The sequence below is a fragment of the Tigriopus californicus genome, chromosome 4, assembly GCF_007210705.1.
Source record: "Tigriopus californicus strain San Diego chromosome 4, Tcal_SD_v2.1, whole genome shotgun sequence".
NCBI classification, from domain to species: Eukaryota; Metazoa; Arthropoda; class Copepoda; order Harpacticoida; family Harpacticidae; genus Tigriopus; species Tigriopus californicus.
Window position 1 is genome coordinate 4,732,195 of NC_081443.1, and position 19,986 is coordinate 4,752,180.

The 19,986-nt window shown below is 41.1% G+C and overlaps 2 protein-coding genes across 4 annotated transcripts in view; both read right to left on the bottom strand.

Annotated features, from left to right (window-relative positions):
• The window catches only part of LOC131879068 (uncharacterized), a 43,935-nt gene extending 32,509 nt beyond the window's left edge, over positions 1 to 11,426 (bottom strand). The window contains exons 1-2 of one of the 3 annotated variants that reach the window (XM_059225271.1): positions 10,657 to 11,426; positions 9,335 to 9,583 (exon numbers count right to left, since the gene is read on the bottom strand). The gene's annotated coding sequence lies outside the window, so the exon portion shown is untranslated. Of the gene's footprint in view, positions 1 to 1,313; positions 1,448 to 9,334; positions 9,584 to 10,656 lie in introns of those variants that run through there. The other 2 variants (XM_059225270.1, XM_059225272.1) reach the window with 2 other exon arrangements.
• Positions 11,427 to 17,089: 5,663 nt separating this feature from the next.
• On the bottom strand, positions 17,090 to 19,965 carry LOC131879066 (uncharacterized). Its single transcript, XM_059225268.1, has 2 exons — positions 17,580 to 19,965; positions 17,090 to 17,306 (listed from the first exon to the last, which is right to left on the bottom strand). Exons 1-2 carry the CDS (start codon positions 19,755 to 19,757, stop codon positions 17,181 to 17,183), a joined length of 2,304 nt encoding a protein of 767 aa, XP_059081251.1. The 5' UTR covers positions 19,758 to 19,965; the 3' UTR covers positions 17,090 to 17,180.
• Between the last annotated feature and the right edge of the window lie 21 nt (positions 19,966 to 19,986).

The following is a 19,986-nucleotide window of genomic DNA, read 5'->3' on the forward strand; positions in this document are numbered from 1 at the left end:
AGAATTTTTAAAAACAGTTTCATGCATGAATACCTATCTTATGATTTGTTTGCCAATAAAGCTATCCAATACACAATGGAGCAAATGTTTAGAATGTATATTAATTTTCACTTTGTAAGTATGTCCTTCGCCTCCCCACGCACATACTTCAAAAAGGGCATTGGTAATAGTCTCCTCATAAGAGTGATACTGTTTTAGACATGAAGGAGTTCAAACTCTGTAAATGAATGATTTCCTGATTATTCATTTCCAACATCTGCAAACATCTTGCCAAATAAACATAGCCAAGAATGGGAGTTAAGAAGTGCTAAGCAAATAAGCATAGCTGAGCTGGAAGACTTAGTAATTCAAATTTGTGCAAAGAATCAAGATGTGGATAAAAAATGCAGTATTGTTCGTAGATAGGGCAAATTTCCCCGAACGAAAGGTACAAAGCATTAATGCAAAAACAGTTTGAACAATCATGTCAAGCCTCAATATCAATGCTCATTAGTGTAAGTTGTTGACAGGAGCACTTTAAATTTTGGATATCTAACTTTTAGGAAAAGTAACTGTAAAGAGTAACGAGTAACATTTACTGAAGAATGGTTGTGTGATGAATTTCTCGTTTAGGTCAGTTTCTTTTATTGAAGAACTTCCAGCTCTGCTCGCACGTCGTCTGTCATTCCTCGTGGTACGTACTCAAATACCGGGCAAAGAACATTTGACTCCGACTTCAACTTAGAAACTCGAATTTCACATAACATGAGCGGATGATTTTCGTATGTTCAACATAAGAAACAAGTGGGTATTTTGGACAAACCCTGAGCCAAACAAGCACTAACAGCAAGAAGCACTTAGTGTTAAGGATGTTGGAAGTGATCCAGAATCTGGAAGCTACGCACTATCAAACAATTTGCTTGGCACCATGTTGAATTTGGGCTAATGATACATCCCAAGCATTTCATTTTCGATTAGGGTTTTTCCCCCGTCCATCAGGAGCAGACGGTCTTCGATATTCCATTCGAAATTCCATCGAGGGTGGAGACAGAGGCACCAGGGAGCCACAGCCAAGAGATACATTACTGTGCAGTTGGCTCGTACATGGTAGTCCCTATACTGACAGGCCTACCACCTACCGTGAAGGGTAAGTCAAATCACAAAAGATTGATAACGCTAATTACGTGGGTTCGCATATCCACAGAGACATCCACAGGGTGGAAGACTCGTCTACCTAGGGTAATGAACAAGGAAATAGTGGCCTTTGTGATTTTCTGAGCCAAAAAGCGGCATCAATTCCAATCAGATTTCTTTGACAAGACATGAGCATTTACCAGTCCTGAAGCGAGTCCGAGTGAATCGAGTGTTTCGATTCCTCGAATTTCGAGAGATCGGCGGTACTCGAGTCGTTTGAAAAGAACTAGAGACCCTGAATGTAGTGAAACCATACAAGAAATACAGAATGGAGTTTGTTGTGTTTTTTTACTGCAGCTGAATCGGTAGTTAGAGCAGTGCACCCTCAGCCGATTGAAAGCAACGCCTCTACAACTGTTGACTTTCGAAATCGTCATGTAGCGGGTCATGAGCGCAAAACAGCAGATGGGGCTTAGTACATAAACTCCGTACTTGAGCACGATTCTCGATGATTTTCCTCGACTTTTCCGCCCCTTTGGCTAGCCACCCCTCCTTCATGGGCTCATTTGGGGGCAGCTCATTAGCTAACCATTAATTCAATCTTCAATTCTTTTGTTCTTTTGGTTCGCGACTATGGCCTGAACAAGCCATAAAAGGCAAAACAGTCCATTGTACGAGTACTTGAGCCTGCATCCATGCCGTTTTGTACTCGCCTCCAGCACCAAAGCTCTGGATCTAGCAAGGGGACCTAGCCAGTTTACCCAGCACGATCAGGCTGCTTGATGGTTCGGGCAGGCTGAGACAGAGAGGCAGCACGGGCAGCACGTTTTCTTCAGTGATCTGAGTCAGTTTAGTCTTGGGAAGGCAGTCGGAAGTGGTTGTTTGACTTTTCTTTCAGCAGCCTACACCATTCTTAACGTGACTTGCCATGACCATTAAAACTCGAAGAAAGTCATAACTGCGCTCGAGCTTGGAATCCCTTGGTACCAATTATGAGTTAAAGCTGAACGGTCGTTTTAGTTTTAGGCAAGCTCTGGCATGTTCGTTTGTTTGCTGGTAAGTACTCCATGGCTGGTACCAGAGTCAGTGATGCAATTTTGGGTCTTCAAACATGTTTTTGAGAAGCTGACCCTTCTTTCTCATTGCTATATGAGGAAAGGTCAGCTTCGTTAAAACCAGTTTGAAACGCCAATTTTGTATCACCGGCATTGGCAGGCAAGTTTGTTTGCTGGTACCAGTGCTTGCCTAGCTAAGTGTCGGAATAACTGGGCAAACGTTCCAAGCAAAGTTCAACAACAAGCCAGTCATTTCTCAAACGAGCTCACATATTGGTGTTGCATAAGAAGTTAAGGAATAAGATGGTTTATGACTAGACCTTGAACATGCTTCTTCTGCTTGGTCTCTGGGACTGAGTTCTTCTGGAGTCTGTCCAAAGAACAATGACGAGGCTTTTGGTGGAGTCAGCAGATCTGGAATATCCTAATCGGTTGCACTTGCGTCTTTGCTGAACCAGAGGAGGATTGTCAACTTCTACAAAATATGCTATGGTAGCATCTTGGTCAGACATCTCTATTTTTTTGCGGACTTCCTTACCGCTACCGGGATTGGAATCCCAGCAGTTCAAGACGAAAAGATTATTCATTTTACGTGACTTTTATTTATATATATTATTTGATCGACCAACGAATTGGAGTTGGCTGATCTGGCTAATCCTTGAATATAAGGTTGATCCGGAATTTTACGTACAATTCAGGAAGGAATGGAATGAAGCAGTGAAAAATTGGCATTTAAGGTCGATCCTGTTTTCTTGGTGTTAACCAACTTCTTGAAGGATGAGACTCTTTGAGCCAAACAAGTATTTGAAGAGAAAAAGCTCCACCAACCCACGGTCCTCTCAAAACAGGAATTTGACCGGGAACAAGATTTTACAAAAGGTTTACGGACCTCTTGTTCCACATTGCACCCGGGAAACACACTATCTGACCATTCGGATCACATACTCCATGTCAATGTAGTTTATCTCGACTTTGCCAAGGCCTTTGACAAGGTAGATCATGGCCTTTTAGTTAACAGGCTCCATGAGATTGGGATTCAAGGCAAGGTTCTCAATTGGCTAAGAAGTTTCATTTGTGGTAGGAAACAATTAGTTAAGGTTGAGGGATCCCTTAGTGACATATAGTATGATGTCAAGTCGGGTGTCCCTCAGGGCTCCATTTTGGGTCCTCTCCTTTTCATTATCTTCATTGCTCCGCTTCAGAAGCTTGGTAGTAGTAATGTCAGTATCTCTTCTTATGCTGATGATACAAAATTGGTAGTTGGTAGGAATTGTCAGGATTCCGGTTGTCTGGCAGAGGTCCTAGACCAAATCTACTCCTGGGTTGCTGCAAGTAACATGGCACTGAATAGAATGAAATTTGCTCAATGACCTTTGGGGCGACGCCATTAGACACTCCACTATTAGATGATGAAGGTAAGGACATTGAGCAGGTCTCATCCATGAAGGACGTGAGGGACGTGAATGTTTTTCATTGAGGAGTCTCCATCAACGATGTTAACTTTGTGTAGTCCTCCAAGATAATGAGCATGAGTTCGATGAGCATATCCAGTTGAAAGGTGGTAAGGCTTTTCAAACATGTGGTTGGATATATCGCACGTTTAAGTCCAGAGATAGTATCACGATGCTAATTCTGTACAAGTCGATTGTTCAGCCGCATCTTGAATATACCTCTCCCATTTGGGCTCCAATGAGTTCAGCAGGTTTGCAAAAGCTCGAGTCAGGTGTTCTAGTCCAATGGAATTTGGTTGAGGAGATGCCAACAATAAAGCAATGCAAATATGATAAGATTTAAAACCAAAAAAAACATCTTCAATGTTGTTAAAACCAAGCACAATTTTCAGCCATGTCTTCTCCATTCAGGATACATGTATATAATAACTACAAAAAAAAAGTTTCAAGCTTCCTCAGTTGTCAACTGAGAAATAAAATATGAGGCCACTCGCTCTAAAAGGTGAAAAAGGAAGTAGTAGCGAGTATTTGTATTTTTTTGGGTCGTTACAATTACATCATTCCAAAATATAATAACATACCAGTTCCTTTTTCAAAAAAGGGAAAGAATTACTGTGACTTCATTGCTTGCGCTTTTTTCCTTGTTTGGGACGATGGTTGGTTCTTTTTCCCCTTCCCCATTTTTTACGCATTTTTCTATGCCTTTACTCTTTTTTATACATTGAGTTTTTTAGTGACATTTTATGGAATAAAACAAAACAATAATGCATGGTAAGATCAATCATGAAAGAGTCAGGTAACCCTCATATGTTAATTATTGTTACTTTTCACCTCTTGGTTATATATTCTAGAGAATTTGTTTTGAAGAGTTGGAAAAAGAAAGGAATTAGAATAAAGCAAATAACAGCAGAAATGTAACATGCCGCCATCCATAAATCAATTGAGTTGTGTGTCTTCAAAGAAACAATGAATAGTGTCCTACAAATAATAATCAATTATATTTCTCATCACAATATTCTTTCTTATACAGTGCATCATTGTTCAGCTTGATGGCGGCACTTGCAATAATTTTGCATTTTTACATTGTATTACTTCGGAAAATGGGCCTTGCTGCGTCAACAATTGCCATGGTTGACATCAGCCCAACTCTGCCGGACTTGCCACGGCATCGACCCTTCCACAATAATGAGTGTCAACGTGTAATTTTGTCTTGTTTCCTTTGTCTTTAAATTCATAAAACCATTTCTAGCCAAACCAATATCGATATTCAAACTCAAACTTGACAGCAACTGTCATTTTAAATCGAACAAAAAATATTTTTTTTTTTGATGGAATTTGGTGAGCTTGAAAAGAGAGAAACTACGCATCATTTTGTTTCCGTTTGATTGACCACTTTGGGTTGGGCAAGAAAGCAAAGCTTGTTTTGAACAAGAACTATTCCTTGGGAGGTTGATGTTTTTGCGGCCTATTGACCCCTTTAAGTAATAGATGTTTGATGATGCCAGCACAAATTTTGGGCGGCCAATAGGGTACTTTTCAATGCAGAAGAGGTACTAAAAACCAAGATGCAAAGCGCAATATTGAAAAAAAAAACTTTTCTAAGGTTATAAAAAGTCTTTTGCAAAAATAAAAAAGACTAGTGTACTACGCTTCAGTCCTAAACAGCTTTTTTTGGCTACAAAGCATTTTTTTAGCATGTTAATGGGTAAAACTGTGACAGTTTCTTAAAATACAATGCTTCATGGATAAATGAATGGGAACTCTAAGTCAATCCCTTAATAAAAATTATTAAGCCTCAGAAGTACGACTGACCTCTCAAAATTTGATGCTGATGGCATCTTCCTTTCTTGCTTCAATGTTTCAATAGAGAAGTGTAATGCTTTGGGATTTCATCCTAGTGCGCCCTCTGGTACTACCTTGAAGTAAGTGTCGCCACACTTCTTATTGATGACAAAATGTTGGCACCACGATTTTATTTGTATTTTTTTGCATATTTTGGTCACTTGCTATGTGATGTCGCCTTTAGCAAATGAATGTTGGAACTAACAATTGTAAAACGATGTCCTAAGGTGGCAAAAAATTTGTCAATGAAGATTTAGAAGCACTGGATATGCTAAGATCATGGTTGTTCTTGCCGCGATTGTGGCGCAGCCTGGCTAGCCATGGAGTACGGTAGTAGTGGAGTAGAAAGCTCTCTGAGACCTCGCTAGAAGACGTTTCAGTTTTGCATTACCTTCTAATTGATTTGCTTGAATATGAAGATGGAAGTCATTGAGCACTCTATCAGCAGAAATGCATCTGATCAGGAGGTAGCGCAGAGTTCTACAAAACCTCGCTAGAAGACGTTCGATCTTCGACCGAGTTTTCCACTCCACTACTGACGTGCTAGCTCACACAGCTGAAATCCGATCCATATACGTCTCTATAGTGGGAAAAAATGACCCTAAAACGTTTTGGGGGAAAAATGAACCTATGCTTATTCTCAACCAGTTTTTACATGTCAACATCATTCACGTTGCAGCAAGGATTAGGCACAAAACACAAAGCTTTCACAGAACCACCCTCCAACATGAGTTCAAACTGTTGGACTAATGTTTACGCTATAAGTGTCTCATTTATAGTCGGGCTTTAAAGAATTTAATCGAAGGTCTCGAAAGCTGCGACTCCTTCTTGTGCCTATATAGTGAAATATTTACTGAATATCCGTAGCTTTCTTTGCATGAAATTGGAAAGCTGAGGTTGAAGGTGTGTAGCTCAGCAAGAGCTACAAAGGTAGACGATATGGTGCTTAGTGTGAGTTCAGCTGTTCATGCTGTTGAGTTTGGAGAGAAAAGCGGGGGCCCAAGCTTCTCAAATGACAGGGCATGAAGTGGCAGACGAGTTGCAAAGGGTGCACATGCAAAGAGAGTGACTGTCATAGGAGCCCTTATTTCCAATGTCAGCCATGTCAGATAACCCAAACAATATTGAGAAGAGTCGCGCTAAATTACTTAATGAACCCCTCATGATATACCAGGATCAAAATCAGTAACTTATTTTCCAGTCACTCATGAACAGATGGTTGTAGCGCAGTTGACTAATGCGCGACCGAGTTGAACTCGGATTCATGGGTTCGATCCCAGGTCTCCCACCCACCCAAACCTAAACCCTTCTCATCTAATGGATATTCGCCTTGAATGGCGACCCTGGAACCCAGAATGGGCCCCCAATAACCAAAGAGGTCAACAAAAAACTGTACTTACAATCATATATATATATTAATGTCGATATCCAATGAGACTTGCATCTCGCAACAGAAAGTTTAAATAAAGTTCCAAACGGCCGTATTTTGATCTCAAGTACAACAATAAAAACCTCCAAAAACTTCGGTTAATGACTCAAAATGATTAGGGGAAAAAGCGCAGCAAAACATCTTTTTTAAATTCTGTTCTCCTACAGCAGTTATCAAAAGTGCAAGAAAATTCAGAAAATAGTGCAGAGTGCCAAATAATTTTTTTCACAGAAATGTCGGGCAAAGGAACAAAACCGTTTGTTCAATAATATGAGGGATCGGAAAGATATTTTTTTAGATTAAATTATGCTTTAAACTATTTTGGGCATCTTGGGGCAAAAAACGTTTTCGCGCATTTTAGCCTTAAAATAAACTAAAACCGAGGATTTTCGGCGAAAGTGTACGGTTTTGTTAAAGCCAAATTTAGGCAAAACACAAGGAGGAAAGGATTTCAGGGCTACGTTGGCTCCATCCGATACTATTTGTCGCCTTTCGAAGATTTGTTTGACACCCCAAGATTTCTTTCAAAGGAAGTGTTGAACACCTCGAGTAGTGCCACACTGCAAATGATCTGAATTGGTAAACCTCCCATTGTTTGCCACAGAAAATGTTCAAAAATGGAAGTCAACACAATCTTAATCAAAACCAAGGACCTGCTGATGACTGACAAGAGGCCGAGGGAAATGGGAGAGCCTTTCGGTATCCATCCTCAAACCATTTGTGCAAGAACGGTGAATCCCTCTGCAACAGATAAGACCAAGGGCAAACAAAGATCTGGGGTTACAGGAGTTAGTCTTTAGACGACCAAAAGTCAGACGATTACCATTTTTCGTTCGACTAAAATTGGATCATTTATGGCATGATTTTAGATTTGTCACTAGTCCCTTTTAATGAAAATATGAGGCTTAATATGTCGAGGGTGGGGGATGGGTTTTTCGCAGGGACAAAGAGCGGCCCTTGATCTCTCTCCATACACCTTGTACAACATATTCTATCTGATGATGGCTTTGATATACTATTTTTACCTAAAAGCAAAAAAAATATGTGTATATGCACCTCCTGACATGAATTCCTTCCTTTTGATTGTATCTACCTAAGAATGCGTATATGTATTGACTGTCAATGGTAGGTAAATGAGGGTTTATTTTTACTTTTTCTATCAACTATAGCAAGCATTCACTTGCTTTAGATTCTGACATTTTGATGGCATTGATGTTAGAGATCACTTATCTATTTCGTCCTGGACCATGATTTTAGGACGCTTCAAAATATGTTTTTCATTGAGGAGTCTCCATCAACGATGTTAGCTTTGTACAATTCAATTGTTCAGCCTCATCTTGGATATGCTTCACCCATTTGGGCTCCAATGAGTTCAGCAGGTATGCAAAAGGTCGAACAAGTTCAAAGATGTTTCACTAGGAACATCACAGGAATGAGAGAGCTCTCGTATTGGGAGAGACTAAAAAAGTTGGGAGTGTACAGTGTTCAGAGAAGGTACGAAAGGTACCTGATACTGTACGTCTTCAAAAGCATCCATGAGCTTTGTCCCAACCCAGGATTTAGGGTCAATTCTAGTGACCGTAGAGGCTTAATGTGGGTATTGAGAGCACCTTCAAGTCCTCGAGAATCCAGGCTAGTTCGAACAATGAAGTCCACTTCCCTTCTTTCTCGGGCTCCTTCATTGTTTAATTTGCTTCCCTCTAATATTCATAGAGAATACGTAAGCTTTGTTGATCCGGTAGCAACTTTCAAGTCAGACTTGGACAAATTTTTAGATAGCATTCCAGATCAACCCTACATTCGAGGACTAGCTCGGTCTGCCAACTCAAATTCGTTGGTAGACCAAACATCCTATAAAGATTAGAAGGTAATAAATAGGTGAATTATAACCTTTTAGCTGATAGTACTGGGTATTACACTCCCTATACCGATTTAATCAGCCGGTGAAAAAGCAAAAAAAGCAGCCAAAATTACTTTGTGTTATTAGTCTATGATGCAACAAAAACAAAAATATGATGATGGTAAGGAGCGATCCTTCAGTTTCGTCCAAACTAAAAAGAACACCTTCGTAGGCTGTCGTCAACTTTTAATTAGCTCTCATCAATCTATATCTTGTAAGCATGGTAGAAGACATTTTACTCCGATCTGTGTAAACAAAAATTAGTATTCAATTTGTATACAAACCCTTAATAGTGCACCTCTGAGGCCATTGCTACCGATGTTGATGCGTTGGAATCCCACGAAACAACTATCAAGGCAAACTCATTTTTTCACTTTTCCATTTATTTTAAGAGCTTTAACCATTTGGGATAGCTTCACGACTCTCTGGGATGGAGATTTCTTGCGATTTTTCTAATCTTTTTTGCCAAAATAGTATCAAACTCCCCACCACTCTATCATTCATGTCATCAAGTTGTTAATGTAATGATGTATCCATAACTCACTGAGCTCTAACTTAGGAATTCGACTATGTACAGCTGCTGTGGCGTCACAATACGAAGAAGACGGCTTGAGTATTACATGAGACGTTTTGCGCTTTCATCTTTTGCTGATGCAATCCAACAACCAAACGTCGAGTGCGGGAAAATTACCAAACTGAACATCGAACGAGGACAATAAGTGGGTCAACGTTTTCATCTCAGGAAGAATTGGATGATGTAAATCATGCGTTGATGATCCGTTGGGTCACAGATCTGAAAGAAAAGTCCTAGGTCCTATCAAGTAGAATGGACGTGCACTACGTATAGTGCGTACACTTAGACGAACGAACGATATTAAATAACTCGTTCGTCCTTAAATAATGAAAGACGAGGAAAGCTTTCATTTGTTTGTATGGGCCGTCTTCGTTGTCGTTGCCTTTTTCATCATCCTCATCATCTTTATCAATGAATGATCGCTACCTGTATTGGCTTGTCAGATTTTTAGTATTTTAGATGAGGTTAATTTATTTTGCCAGTTTGCATGAAACTATTTAGGCGTATCGGAACCAATTTCAGATCAAAGCATGCTCAGATGATCCCTTGAGAAGTTATTCTATAATACAGCGTGTTCGTCCATGCATAATTATAATTGCTGTAGAACGAGCACAAAAGTGACGTGGAGAGTTTGGCCTTGAAAAATGGACCAGTTTCGACTACAGAGCGACTAGAATGGCCCAATCGTGGTGCATTTAAGTATGTAAATAAGAAATATTAATGGAATTCCTATGTTTATTTCTTACAATTGATGAAAGGCAGGGAAATTTTGTTGTAAGCTTGATGCCAAAAGCAAAGTTAAGAACTGTCATCCATAAGAAAGGATCGCAATACGACCGTTTTTGATGGAAAAGACAAGTCAAGCGCGGCTAATTTGACTTTTGTCTTTGGTAATAATGCTCTGTCAGCAGTCACCCTAATGTCGCTGGAATGATGATCCTCTCCTACCACTAAATGCTGTCCTACGACATGCAGTGTCTATATACAATGAACTGCAAGAGCAAGAGGAAGAGATGGGAACGATTCTTCCCTCAAATCAGATGAGCATTGAAGAGGGTCAGGCATAAAAAAAATATGGCTTGAGCCAAATCTGATGGGATATCATAACTGACGTGACCTTTATCGAAAGGTTCCTAGGTTAAACCCGAAGCAAAAGACTGCAATGGCTACATATGATGAGCCCCCTCCCTACGCAGCCTTCAGTCCTTCTTTCATAGATATCTTTAAGCGTTACATGTTCAACTTGATTGTGTCCTTGTTTATTTGAGGATTTCAAACGACCCGGCACATACCTTCAATGGCGTTGATTGCCGTTAGTTACCACACTAACCTCATCCAGCTCTTTGGGGGTTCTATTGGGCCACGGGGGTTGTTCCTGCTCAAGATCCCACTGTCATATGCTATGTACAGAGAGCATCCACAGTTGCCATACCACTCTTGCAATGGTCAAAGAAGCACTTTTGTTGGCTCTAATAGCACACAAGCCATTGTTCGTTTTATTTCCAAACCAATTTAAGTTTATGTGGCCACGGGTATTAGTTGAAAGGCTTATACTGCCACTGTCTGTGTCTCATGGAGAGAAATCCGGTCACAAATGAGAACAACACCGAGTCTCCTTCCTCTCCTCGATGGAAAAAGGTCTTCTCCGCCCAAGAAGATCCGAACTCGTCTCCGTGAATGACCTCACAGGCGGTGGCATGAGGACCCAGAGCCCAAGACCAGCCGCCACCAATCTCACCACTAACACCACCAACATGCCCGCTGCCGCCTTGGCGCCTTGGCGCCTTCTGTAGCTCAACAGACCAAAAGCGATTCAATTCAGGGTACAGTTGTTCCGCTCTCTTTGGCCAGACCACCCTGTGAGGTCGGTCGGTTCCTGCATTCAATGGGAGCGCCAAGCTAAAGAACGCCAATGACACAGAGGTTTTGGAGGCTTCGAAATCCTTGATGTACGTACTAACAACGTACCAACAAAGCCTCAAGAAGAAAAAGAAGAAGGGACACAACAGCAACAAAACGTGCAACTACTATTGCCATAGCCATGCTACTGCTGCCAGATTGGCAATAAGGAGGGCTCAAGTCACACTTCCAAGGTATTTCTTAACAGAATACGGCCAGAATGGCGCCAATTTGAGAAAACGAATCTTTCATGGACCCTCGAAAAAATTATCACACAAGAACGACTAACACAAAATAAATGCAACATGTATCATTAGAACGAGGGAATTTAGGTTAATAGAAAAAGCTCAAAACTAGGAAAATATTTTTTTTGAAATTATCCAAACTTTGAGTAGTTCCATCAAGAGTTCATTAGGTTTTTAATCTCACCTAGTTCATTTTTGACGAAATCCATGACGTGCTAATTTTTGAAAAACAATGGCAAGGGATCGTGTGGGAGCAAATTTGCGATTTTGGGGGGAATTGTATGCTCAAGAAAACGTTGTTAGTTTTTCAAACACTGCTTCATGCACTCAGAGCCTTTTCATTTCACGCCATTAGCTGCCGGTCTGCACTAGGACAATAATCCCAGGCCCAAGGGTCCTACACAGGGTACACCTCACGAACGTGGACGTATTACAATTATAACGTATGATGTGTTTCGAACCGGAATGCCAATTTGTTTTAGCTTAAAGGACCTCACTTAGAGTTCAAGCTCGGGCGAAAAATGAGCTTAGAGGCAAAGACCAAAGATCAGGAATGATTTTGAATCAATCCTGGTTCCGGGTCTAAGAAAATCACGTTATGAAATTCAATTAAGCGATTTTGATCCCCTTTGGCCCAAAATGTGAGGCCTAATTGAGATCCTTCAAGCCAAAGAGACGACTTTTTGGTTCGAAACGCAGAATTCTAATTTCAAAGTAAAAGATTGTTGAATTTGATTTGGTTTTGGGAATTGCTCAATTCTCTGCTTCGTTTAAGATTTGTAAGCGCGACATATCTACCTTACGTTACAGTACCTACCGGTGTATGAGGATGGTAGGGTTGGTGTCCCTAGCATGAAAATATGGCATAGTCAATGAAACGGAAGTCCCCCCATATTGGAAGGAGAAAGCGAAAATGGCTGGACGAGATCTTAACACGGAGTTTTGACACGAGTTTTTAGTGGGTGGAAATCAATAGCCCATGGGCTAGCTTTTCAGGATTGTTTATCGCCACGATTTCCTCATGCATACGCATTTCATGTCAAGGAAATTGAATGAGGCTGGAACAAGGACACTAGCAGTCGATTTTTTCAGCCTTTTCTGGTCATATCGGTTCTCCTTTTGGCAACCTACCAATATACAAACACCGACATACAATCTCCAAATATGTTTTACATACTCGTAGGTGCTTTATTCAGGTGCAGTACCGTACCGTGACTATAATCTCGTCCTCCTTTACCTATCCGACCTCATTGCTATGCGGCAACTTCTTACTTTGTGAGTCCAAAGAGGTTGAGCGTGGTAGAGAACATTTTTCATTTACGTATGATTGATTGATTGGCACTCATGACAGTGCCGATAGATCAAACACACTCACGAAGAACTTGTCAAAAGTGACAAGTTTCATATGGAGAACACAGCATGCAAAATTGCACAAACAGAGATAACGCAGCCTTACCCGTAGTGAGCGCTTCTTGCCTCGTGGATTTTACGTGTTTGGGGCTAGCCATGGGATGATGACTTGTGAACCAAACACATCTAGCCATTCAAAGGTTACTTGCCAAATGGATGATGTACTGTGCGTACAGTGTATGCCTTGCGCTGTTCTAAAATAACTTACCTGGTCGACCTACTCATATTTACACTTTCCAGCGTGAGCGTAGATTGTACATAGATATAATGACATAGATTTAGGGAACTCTCTGTAACTTACAAGGCGTTCAAACAAAATTTGTAGATACAAGGAAAAACATGGTAATGTTATTTCAAGTTTAGACTTAAAAGGTGTCTTGACAGAGATTACTTTTGATTTCTTGGTGCACATATTCAACTTAATATCCTCCCCTCCTGCTGTTACGACAGCCTTTCGACGTCGGTAGGGACGATAAAGAAATATTGACATTCAAGTCATTTTAAAACATTTATTTGTCTTATGGGATTCCATAATATAAAGATACGTGTTCCTGGCCTTTACCTGAAAAATCCTCCACTTCAAAAGTTAAGAGGGATCAGGGCCAACTGCGGATCGACGTCAATAGTCGGACGCCCAGAACGCTGGGAGCTGGAATCTGGAATTTGTAAGCACTATTGCCAGAAAGTTTGCACGAAATCTCCAAGGAATATGCCAAATAACCCATAAAAATTTCAAAATTGGGTAAATTCCCAAATTACTCAACGAATGAGCCCACTTTCGACGAAAACACTTTTAACAGCCTTTTTATCCGAAGTACATCTTTTCAGGACTTCTAGATGGTTACTGTAGCATATGAAAAAATAAAAAAATAGGCTCTAGCAAAAAAAACACCATTTAGATACTAGTAGATGGTATGAAAATGTCAAAAAAATGTTCCAGTTAAAAAGACTAAGATAAAATTTCAACAAAATAAAGATAGATGCTGGATAAAAGACCAGTTATAAAAGATGATACCGTTTGTTTAGTGCCGGTCCAGATTTAATATTTTACTAGCTGACAAGGTAGGCTAATTGTCAGGCTTATTTACTTTTCAGTCTGATTGTGTGATTGTCACGATTTTTTTTTGTGAATTGCCGTTGTCACAGGGCAAACTCTTAATATTTCACCATTGTTTGAATGTACAATGTGAAAGATATTTTCTACTATTAAAATTAGTGTGCAAGATATTTCCTACTATCAAACAATTATCATAATTGTAGCAAAGAAACTCGTGTCAAACAAGTTGTGGTTGCTTCTGACCAATCATCAGCACTAGTATAGAAATGGATTACAATTATCTTTGTTTCGTAATAACTTCACACCTCCATGATGTTTTAAGAGCGAACGAACAAAGTTTGGTAATTCGGGAAACTTGTGACCTATTTGTTTCTGTTCGAACTCAAGGGACGGATTTTCTCTGACCCCTTTGCAAAAAGGACGATTTTTCCCTTCACCACAGATATCATCATTCTGGCTTTAGTCACGGACTTCTAGAAATATGTACTGCGAACGGGCTTGCCGCCAAATCGGCCTGATCTTGCTCATAGCAACTCTGAGTCACTTTTAGAATTAAAGTACTAAAATAAGAAACAAAGATCTCTTCCATTAAAGGTAGGTCATTATTACATCCTTTACTTGAAAAATGTATCGTTTCATAGTTATGTTGTCAAAAGCTTTTGTAGCCGCCCAAGAGCAGGCCGAAATTTCGAATTTTATGTAGTGTTTACTTCATAACTTTGAACATGTCTCCTGAGTTCCCTAAGCATAGGTTTGGAGTCAACTTTGGCCAAGTTCAACAATTCAACAAGATCTTGTGGTGGTATCAAGTACTCATTTGGAATAAAATGAACGGTTTAGGAGATACGAATTTTTGTCTTCCGTTCGTAGTCCACATCTCTAGAAGTCCATTTACTTTCAAAGTTTCTTCTCTCGTTCCTGTTAACTCTTGGCAATTCCAACGAATCATCGATGAAAAAAATTATAATCTCAAACAGTGCAATTTTTGGACAACTGGGCTCACTAATCTAAGTAATATCAACAGCAACACAGTCTCTTTTGCTAAAGAAGAAAATACGTTCGATCATGTGAGATGTGATAGTAACGCAATTGAAAATGTTCAGGGCGTTCCTTAAGACTGCGTGGAGTGGATATTGCGAATATTCTCAACCACCATTTCCCTTCAGTCTTATAGTTTCGTGCATTAATTGTCTAAGTTTGTATTCAGTTTTAGCCAAACTAAAAAGAATTAAAAGCTTAAACGCTCCTGTAATTTAGGACCTGATGGCATTTCGGCTTTCGTTTTGAAGAGACTGGTCTCGATTTTGGCAGGTCCATTAATTATCTAGTTCAACGTATCGTTGGGTCACTTAGCTGAAGGACGATTATTGCGTAATTTTTGCCCCAACCACAAGGGCCAGTGTCACTTCAAGGTCTTCCGATTATGGAACGATTTTCCAGGCGCCTATTTGTTGCAAAATGATGGAAAAAGTTTTTGGACCAACAACACCACGACTTTTTTTCAATTGTAACAACTTCTTGGTCCTTGATCATCAGGGCTCTCGAGCAAGTCTCTCGTGCACCACCAGGGAACTGGTGTTTCCGGACTGCCTAAACCACTCCTGGAACAATGAAGTGCCAGTGGGTGTTGTCTTTATAAATTTTCTAGGGCCTTCGTCAAGGTCTGACACTTTTTGTTGATTTTAAAGCTCATATTGATGGGCATTGGCGAGGGACATCGATGCTGGATTGAATCTTCACTTACTCTCATTAAACAGAAAGTGATGATGAATGAACTCGGGTCAAGATGGGCCAAAGTGACTTCTGGTGTGCCACAGGGCGGTGTGCTTGGTCCATTTCAATTTTCCGTGTTTATAAACGATTTGAAGTCAAGGCACAGCGTCTTGCTCTCAAACGCATCTTAATTCATCAGTGATCGCAAATACAATACTGATGGCGTTTACTTTTAGGATAAATGCACCTCGTTTGCCAATCGCCTGACCTTCAGACAACCTTGCACGAATTTGGTGTTAACATTTACATTCACCATTTCCTTACAAGTGTGGAATTCCTCAAATCGCTTAAAATCAAGTTAAATCAAATTTAACTCATGGAGAAAGTTAAACGGAGGGCTACAAAAATGGTGAAACACAATTAGGGTTTGCCTGATCCAACTCGCTCCTCATGTTTCTCCCTCCCTTCCCCTCAATCTTTAGACGGTAACCACGCCCACAGACGGAGAACCAAACTGATACCGGACATGACACTGGCTGACGAAATTTGAAAACAGACGATGTTATGGCTGTCTTCGCTGGCCGGTCGAGGGTCGACCCCTTAGACCCTAGCATCCAAAACCAAAAGTGTATCTTTGGAGGAAAGACTAGACTTCCATGTATGTTCGGGTTAGATGTCAGTTGGAAAATCAAATCAAAATGGAAACTCGGAGTCCAGCTACCAAACCTGTAGAAATGTGACAATCAGGCCTTAGACCAAACACCCCAGTCCTCTATCCACAGAGCAGTTAAAAAATAAATAAAAAAGTTTTGAGTGAACATTTTTTAAGAAACAGAAAACTTGCCCATCTAGGTCATTTACATCTAGACAAAAAAGTCAGAAAGCAAAGAGAAAACTAAATTAAGAATCATGAAAACTAAAGCTCTGGAACGTTTTAGCCAGGGTGGCAACTCAATAAAATTGGAAAGAAAAAAATCCAACTACAAATAATTATGAATTCGGCAACAAATGAGTTTTTTTGAAAGAAGAGAGGAACATGCACTCCTCAGTGGATAAAAAGATAATTTCAACAGTCCGAAAAAAAGTGGCGAAAAGAGAAGCCGCACGAGGCCTGGACAATGCAGCGAATTGTACTGCTTTTGCCTGAAGGAATTGACAAGTTGCTACTTTACAAACCAATGTTCTATCATTTCTTCGCCCTATGTTCCCCTTTGCCTTTTTCTCTAATCCCATACTACCAATACTCCTGTAGCATTTAGGTCATGTTTGACTGGTCAAATCATTGACTAATATATGCGCTGATTAAGGACAAGTTGGACTTGTCCTTAAGTCCAACTTGTCCTACAAAAATCTTTCCAAAGCAAATTGGAGCAAATAAACAAATAGTTCATTTTCATGATGTTCAATATAAACTAATTTGGAATTTTGATCGTGTATTTTAGATAAACAAATTATCAAAATGCATCTCATGTAAGCAGACTTTTTTTTCTTTTCATGGGTTTGAACCCTCCCATGTTTTCCCGTGCTTCTTCCGTTCGTGGTGGTTCCTATTACTGGTATCGTTATAACTAGAACCACAACCATACCGGCAGGCCCATGGTCTGCTCTTAATGTGTGCCTAAAATGAAAGAAACGCCACCATTGAGAAAAACGTTTGTTCAAACGAAAGAAAGTCCAATAACTTTGAATGGAGAATAATAACGTGTCTTCAATTTCCTTTTAAACATTTGCTTGAAAGCGAAATGGTTTTCTTTTGCGCAAGAAGGAAAGAAAAATAAGACTAATTTTTAAATCGTTTGCCTTAAAATGCTCACACAACGTAGACCATTACATCATGTGGTTGCAACAGGTATGAGCATTCGTAATTTGTTGCCCAACTTAATCTACGTACGTTCATCGAGTGTGCATCGAGAGCTCGCTGGTAAATAAAACCTTTCCCACAAAGGTTGCATTGGAAGGGTTTCTCATTGTCATTCGTGTGCATCCGCAGGAGATGCTTGTCCAGCATGGACTTAGCCTTAAACACCGACGAGCAATGCTGGCAAGTCCAAGGATCCATGTGACTACGCGAGTGAACATTAAAATATCGATATCCTATGAATTCTTTATAACACGTTTCACATTGGTACGGTTTATGCAAATCCCGATAATGGGACGAAGCACTGGATTTGGTCGGTAAAACTTTGCCACAAATATCACAAATGAAGCTCCGATGATACTCGATTTCGTGGGCCGACAACTCCGACAGGACTCCAATGAACACACATTGAGAGCATTGAACATAAAGCCCATTGGAGTGTTTGATGAGTATATGTCGCTTCTTTTTTGTGTCGTCGCCAAAGACTTCATCACAATCGCACTGGAAGTTCTCGACTTCATGACGGTCTTTGTGGAGTTTATATTTGGCTTGTTGAGCCGGAGTCAAATGAGGGAAAACCTGCCCACACTCCGGGCATTGTTTTTGAGGAAGCTTTTCTGACAACAGACTATGGACCACTTTGGGCAAAAAAGACATTTTGGCTACCCTCTCGAAGCAACTTTCCAAAATACTTGTCTCGGGTAGGCTTTCACTTGATGTGCACCATGTATCAAAAAGAATGCTCAGAAAGTAATCGCCTTGCTCACCTAGTTTGGTGGGATCCTGTATCATGACAAAGTCTCGGGATCTCAAACATTTTTGATCTTCATCCCAGACTAACATGATCACCCCTTGAAGGTCTGCAATGCACAGATCGGATACAATATCGATTTGGAATGACGCTTGATCACTGAAACTTATGAGAGGGCGTGGTTGTGACTGAGCTTGGATTTTCATCAATTCAGGCCCGTTTAACAACTCTTGTAATTGTTCGGGTTTATACTTGGAGAATTTAGTCAACATTCCTCTTCGGATATGATCTTTGATGCTAGCAACTTTTTCCGACGATCGCCCCTGTCGATGTAACAACTTGGTGTTGAACAGAAGGTCTTGATCGGAAAATCCAAAAAGAAGCTTGGCTGTGCGAACGAAGCGATCAAATTGTAAGGAAATTAAACTGGCATTTGGATCACTCCAAGCCAGCGGCAGGCCGTGACATACATGGCCGATTTTCAAATTGGGCTGCTTTACGCCCACGATGGCACGAAAAGGGGCGTTTTTCTTCATGGTATAGCGCCGCTTATTCTTCTGTCGACTCTCAACGGTGAATCCTTCTTTGTAGGGCTTGACATTGGCAATCGAACCCTGACCTTGGGTCAAACTATCTAAGAATGGCACCCAAGGCGAGTTGGAGTTGTTCCATTGTTTGGGATACGTATGGCCCTCGCCCTCAGTATCGGTCGAGACGTCTTCAATCGACTCCTGGGAAGCCTCATATATCTTATCGGCTGAAGTAATGGCGGGCCAACTTTCAGATTTGATATCAACTAGTTTAGCGCATTTTCCCTCCGTTGTATTCGAAGGCAATACATTTTGAGCGAGAGGTCTTTTTCTCAACCGATTGACACTCGGTTTAACGTCAATGGGAGGGTCTATTTCTACCTTGAGGTCAGGTCGATCCGGCGCAGCTTCGGGCCTCCAGCAGAAAGGCTCCAGCTCCAGCAAGTGGCTCCAAGCCTCATGCTCCGGTGTCCCGCCGTGATTGGACGGGAGCAAGCCACTCAATCTGAGATAGAGCTGAGGGATGAGATCTTGCAGGGCCTGGGCTGACGCACGATCGGGATCCCCAAGGCTGACATGAGCTGGCTCTGGATCCGAGGGGTCCAGAAGTCGGCGGAACAGCCGCGAGCAGCCCACCAGCATCAATTTGTGGCAGGGAATGGCCCGCCCAGCGATCCACAGCGTGAGGTCGGTGTGGATAGGCGATTGGAAATCCGTCATGAAACACAAGCCCAAGTCTCGAGCCAATCCATCCAGTCTGGTCAACGTGAGGTAGTGCTCTTCCTGGCCCGACATCCCCGACATCCCCGGCATCCCCGGCATACCCCCCACTCCTGGCCTCACTCCAAGGCCAACTCTTGGTTGGTCAACGCGAACAATGGGGGCTTTTGAATGACACATGTTGGGAGGGCCATGGCCCTTGGCGTACATCGTCTCGAGCTCACGCGGCAGCCAAAAACCAAATGGTTCACGGATCCACACAAAGTTGAGCTTTAAAAATTACGTATTGTGGAAGTGCTTTTATTTTGAGGCAAGTTAAGTTTGGATAATTCGCCAAATCGAGAAACAAAGGTACCATGAGAAAAAGGCTCTTCCTCGTCCTCCTTGTCCATTCATGTAAGAAGGAATGCATTCAACTACCACCCGATCCATCCGATTC

What these genes read in the sequence shown, in the direction of transcription:
- LOC131879066 (XM_059225268.1), bottom strand. Translation starts at nt 19,757, where the DNA reads ATGTACGCCAAGGGCCATGGCCCTCCCAACATGTGTCATTCAAAAGCC. An exon ending in TCGATGCACACTCGATGAAC is followed by an intron (nt 17,307 to 17,579) that starts GTACGTAGATTA and finishes CTTTCATTTTAG; the next exon opens with GCACACATTAAGAGCAGACC.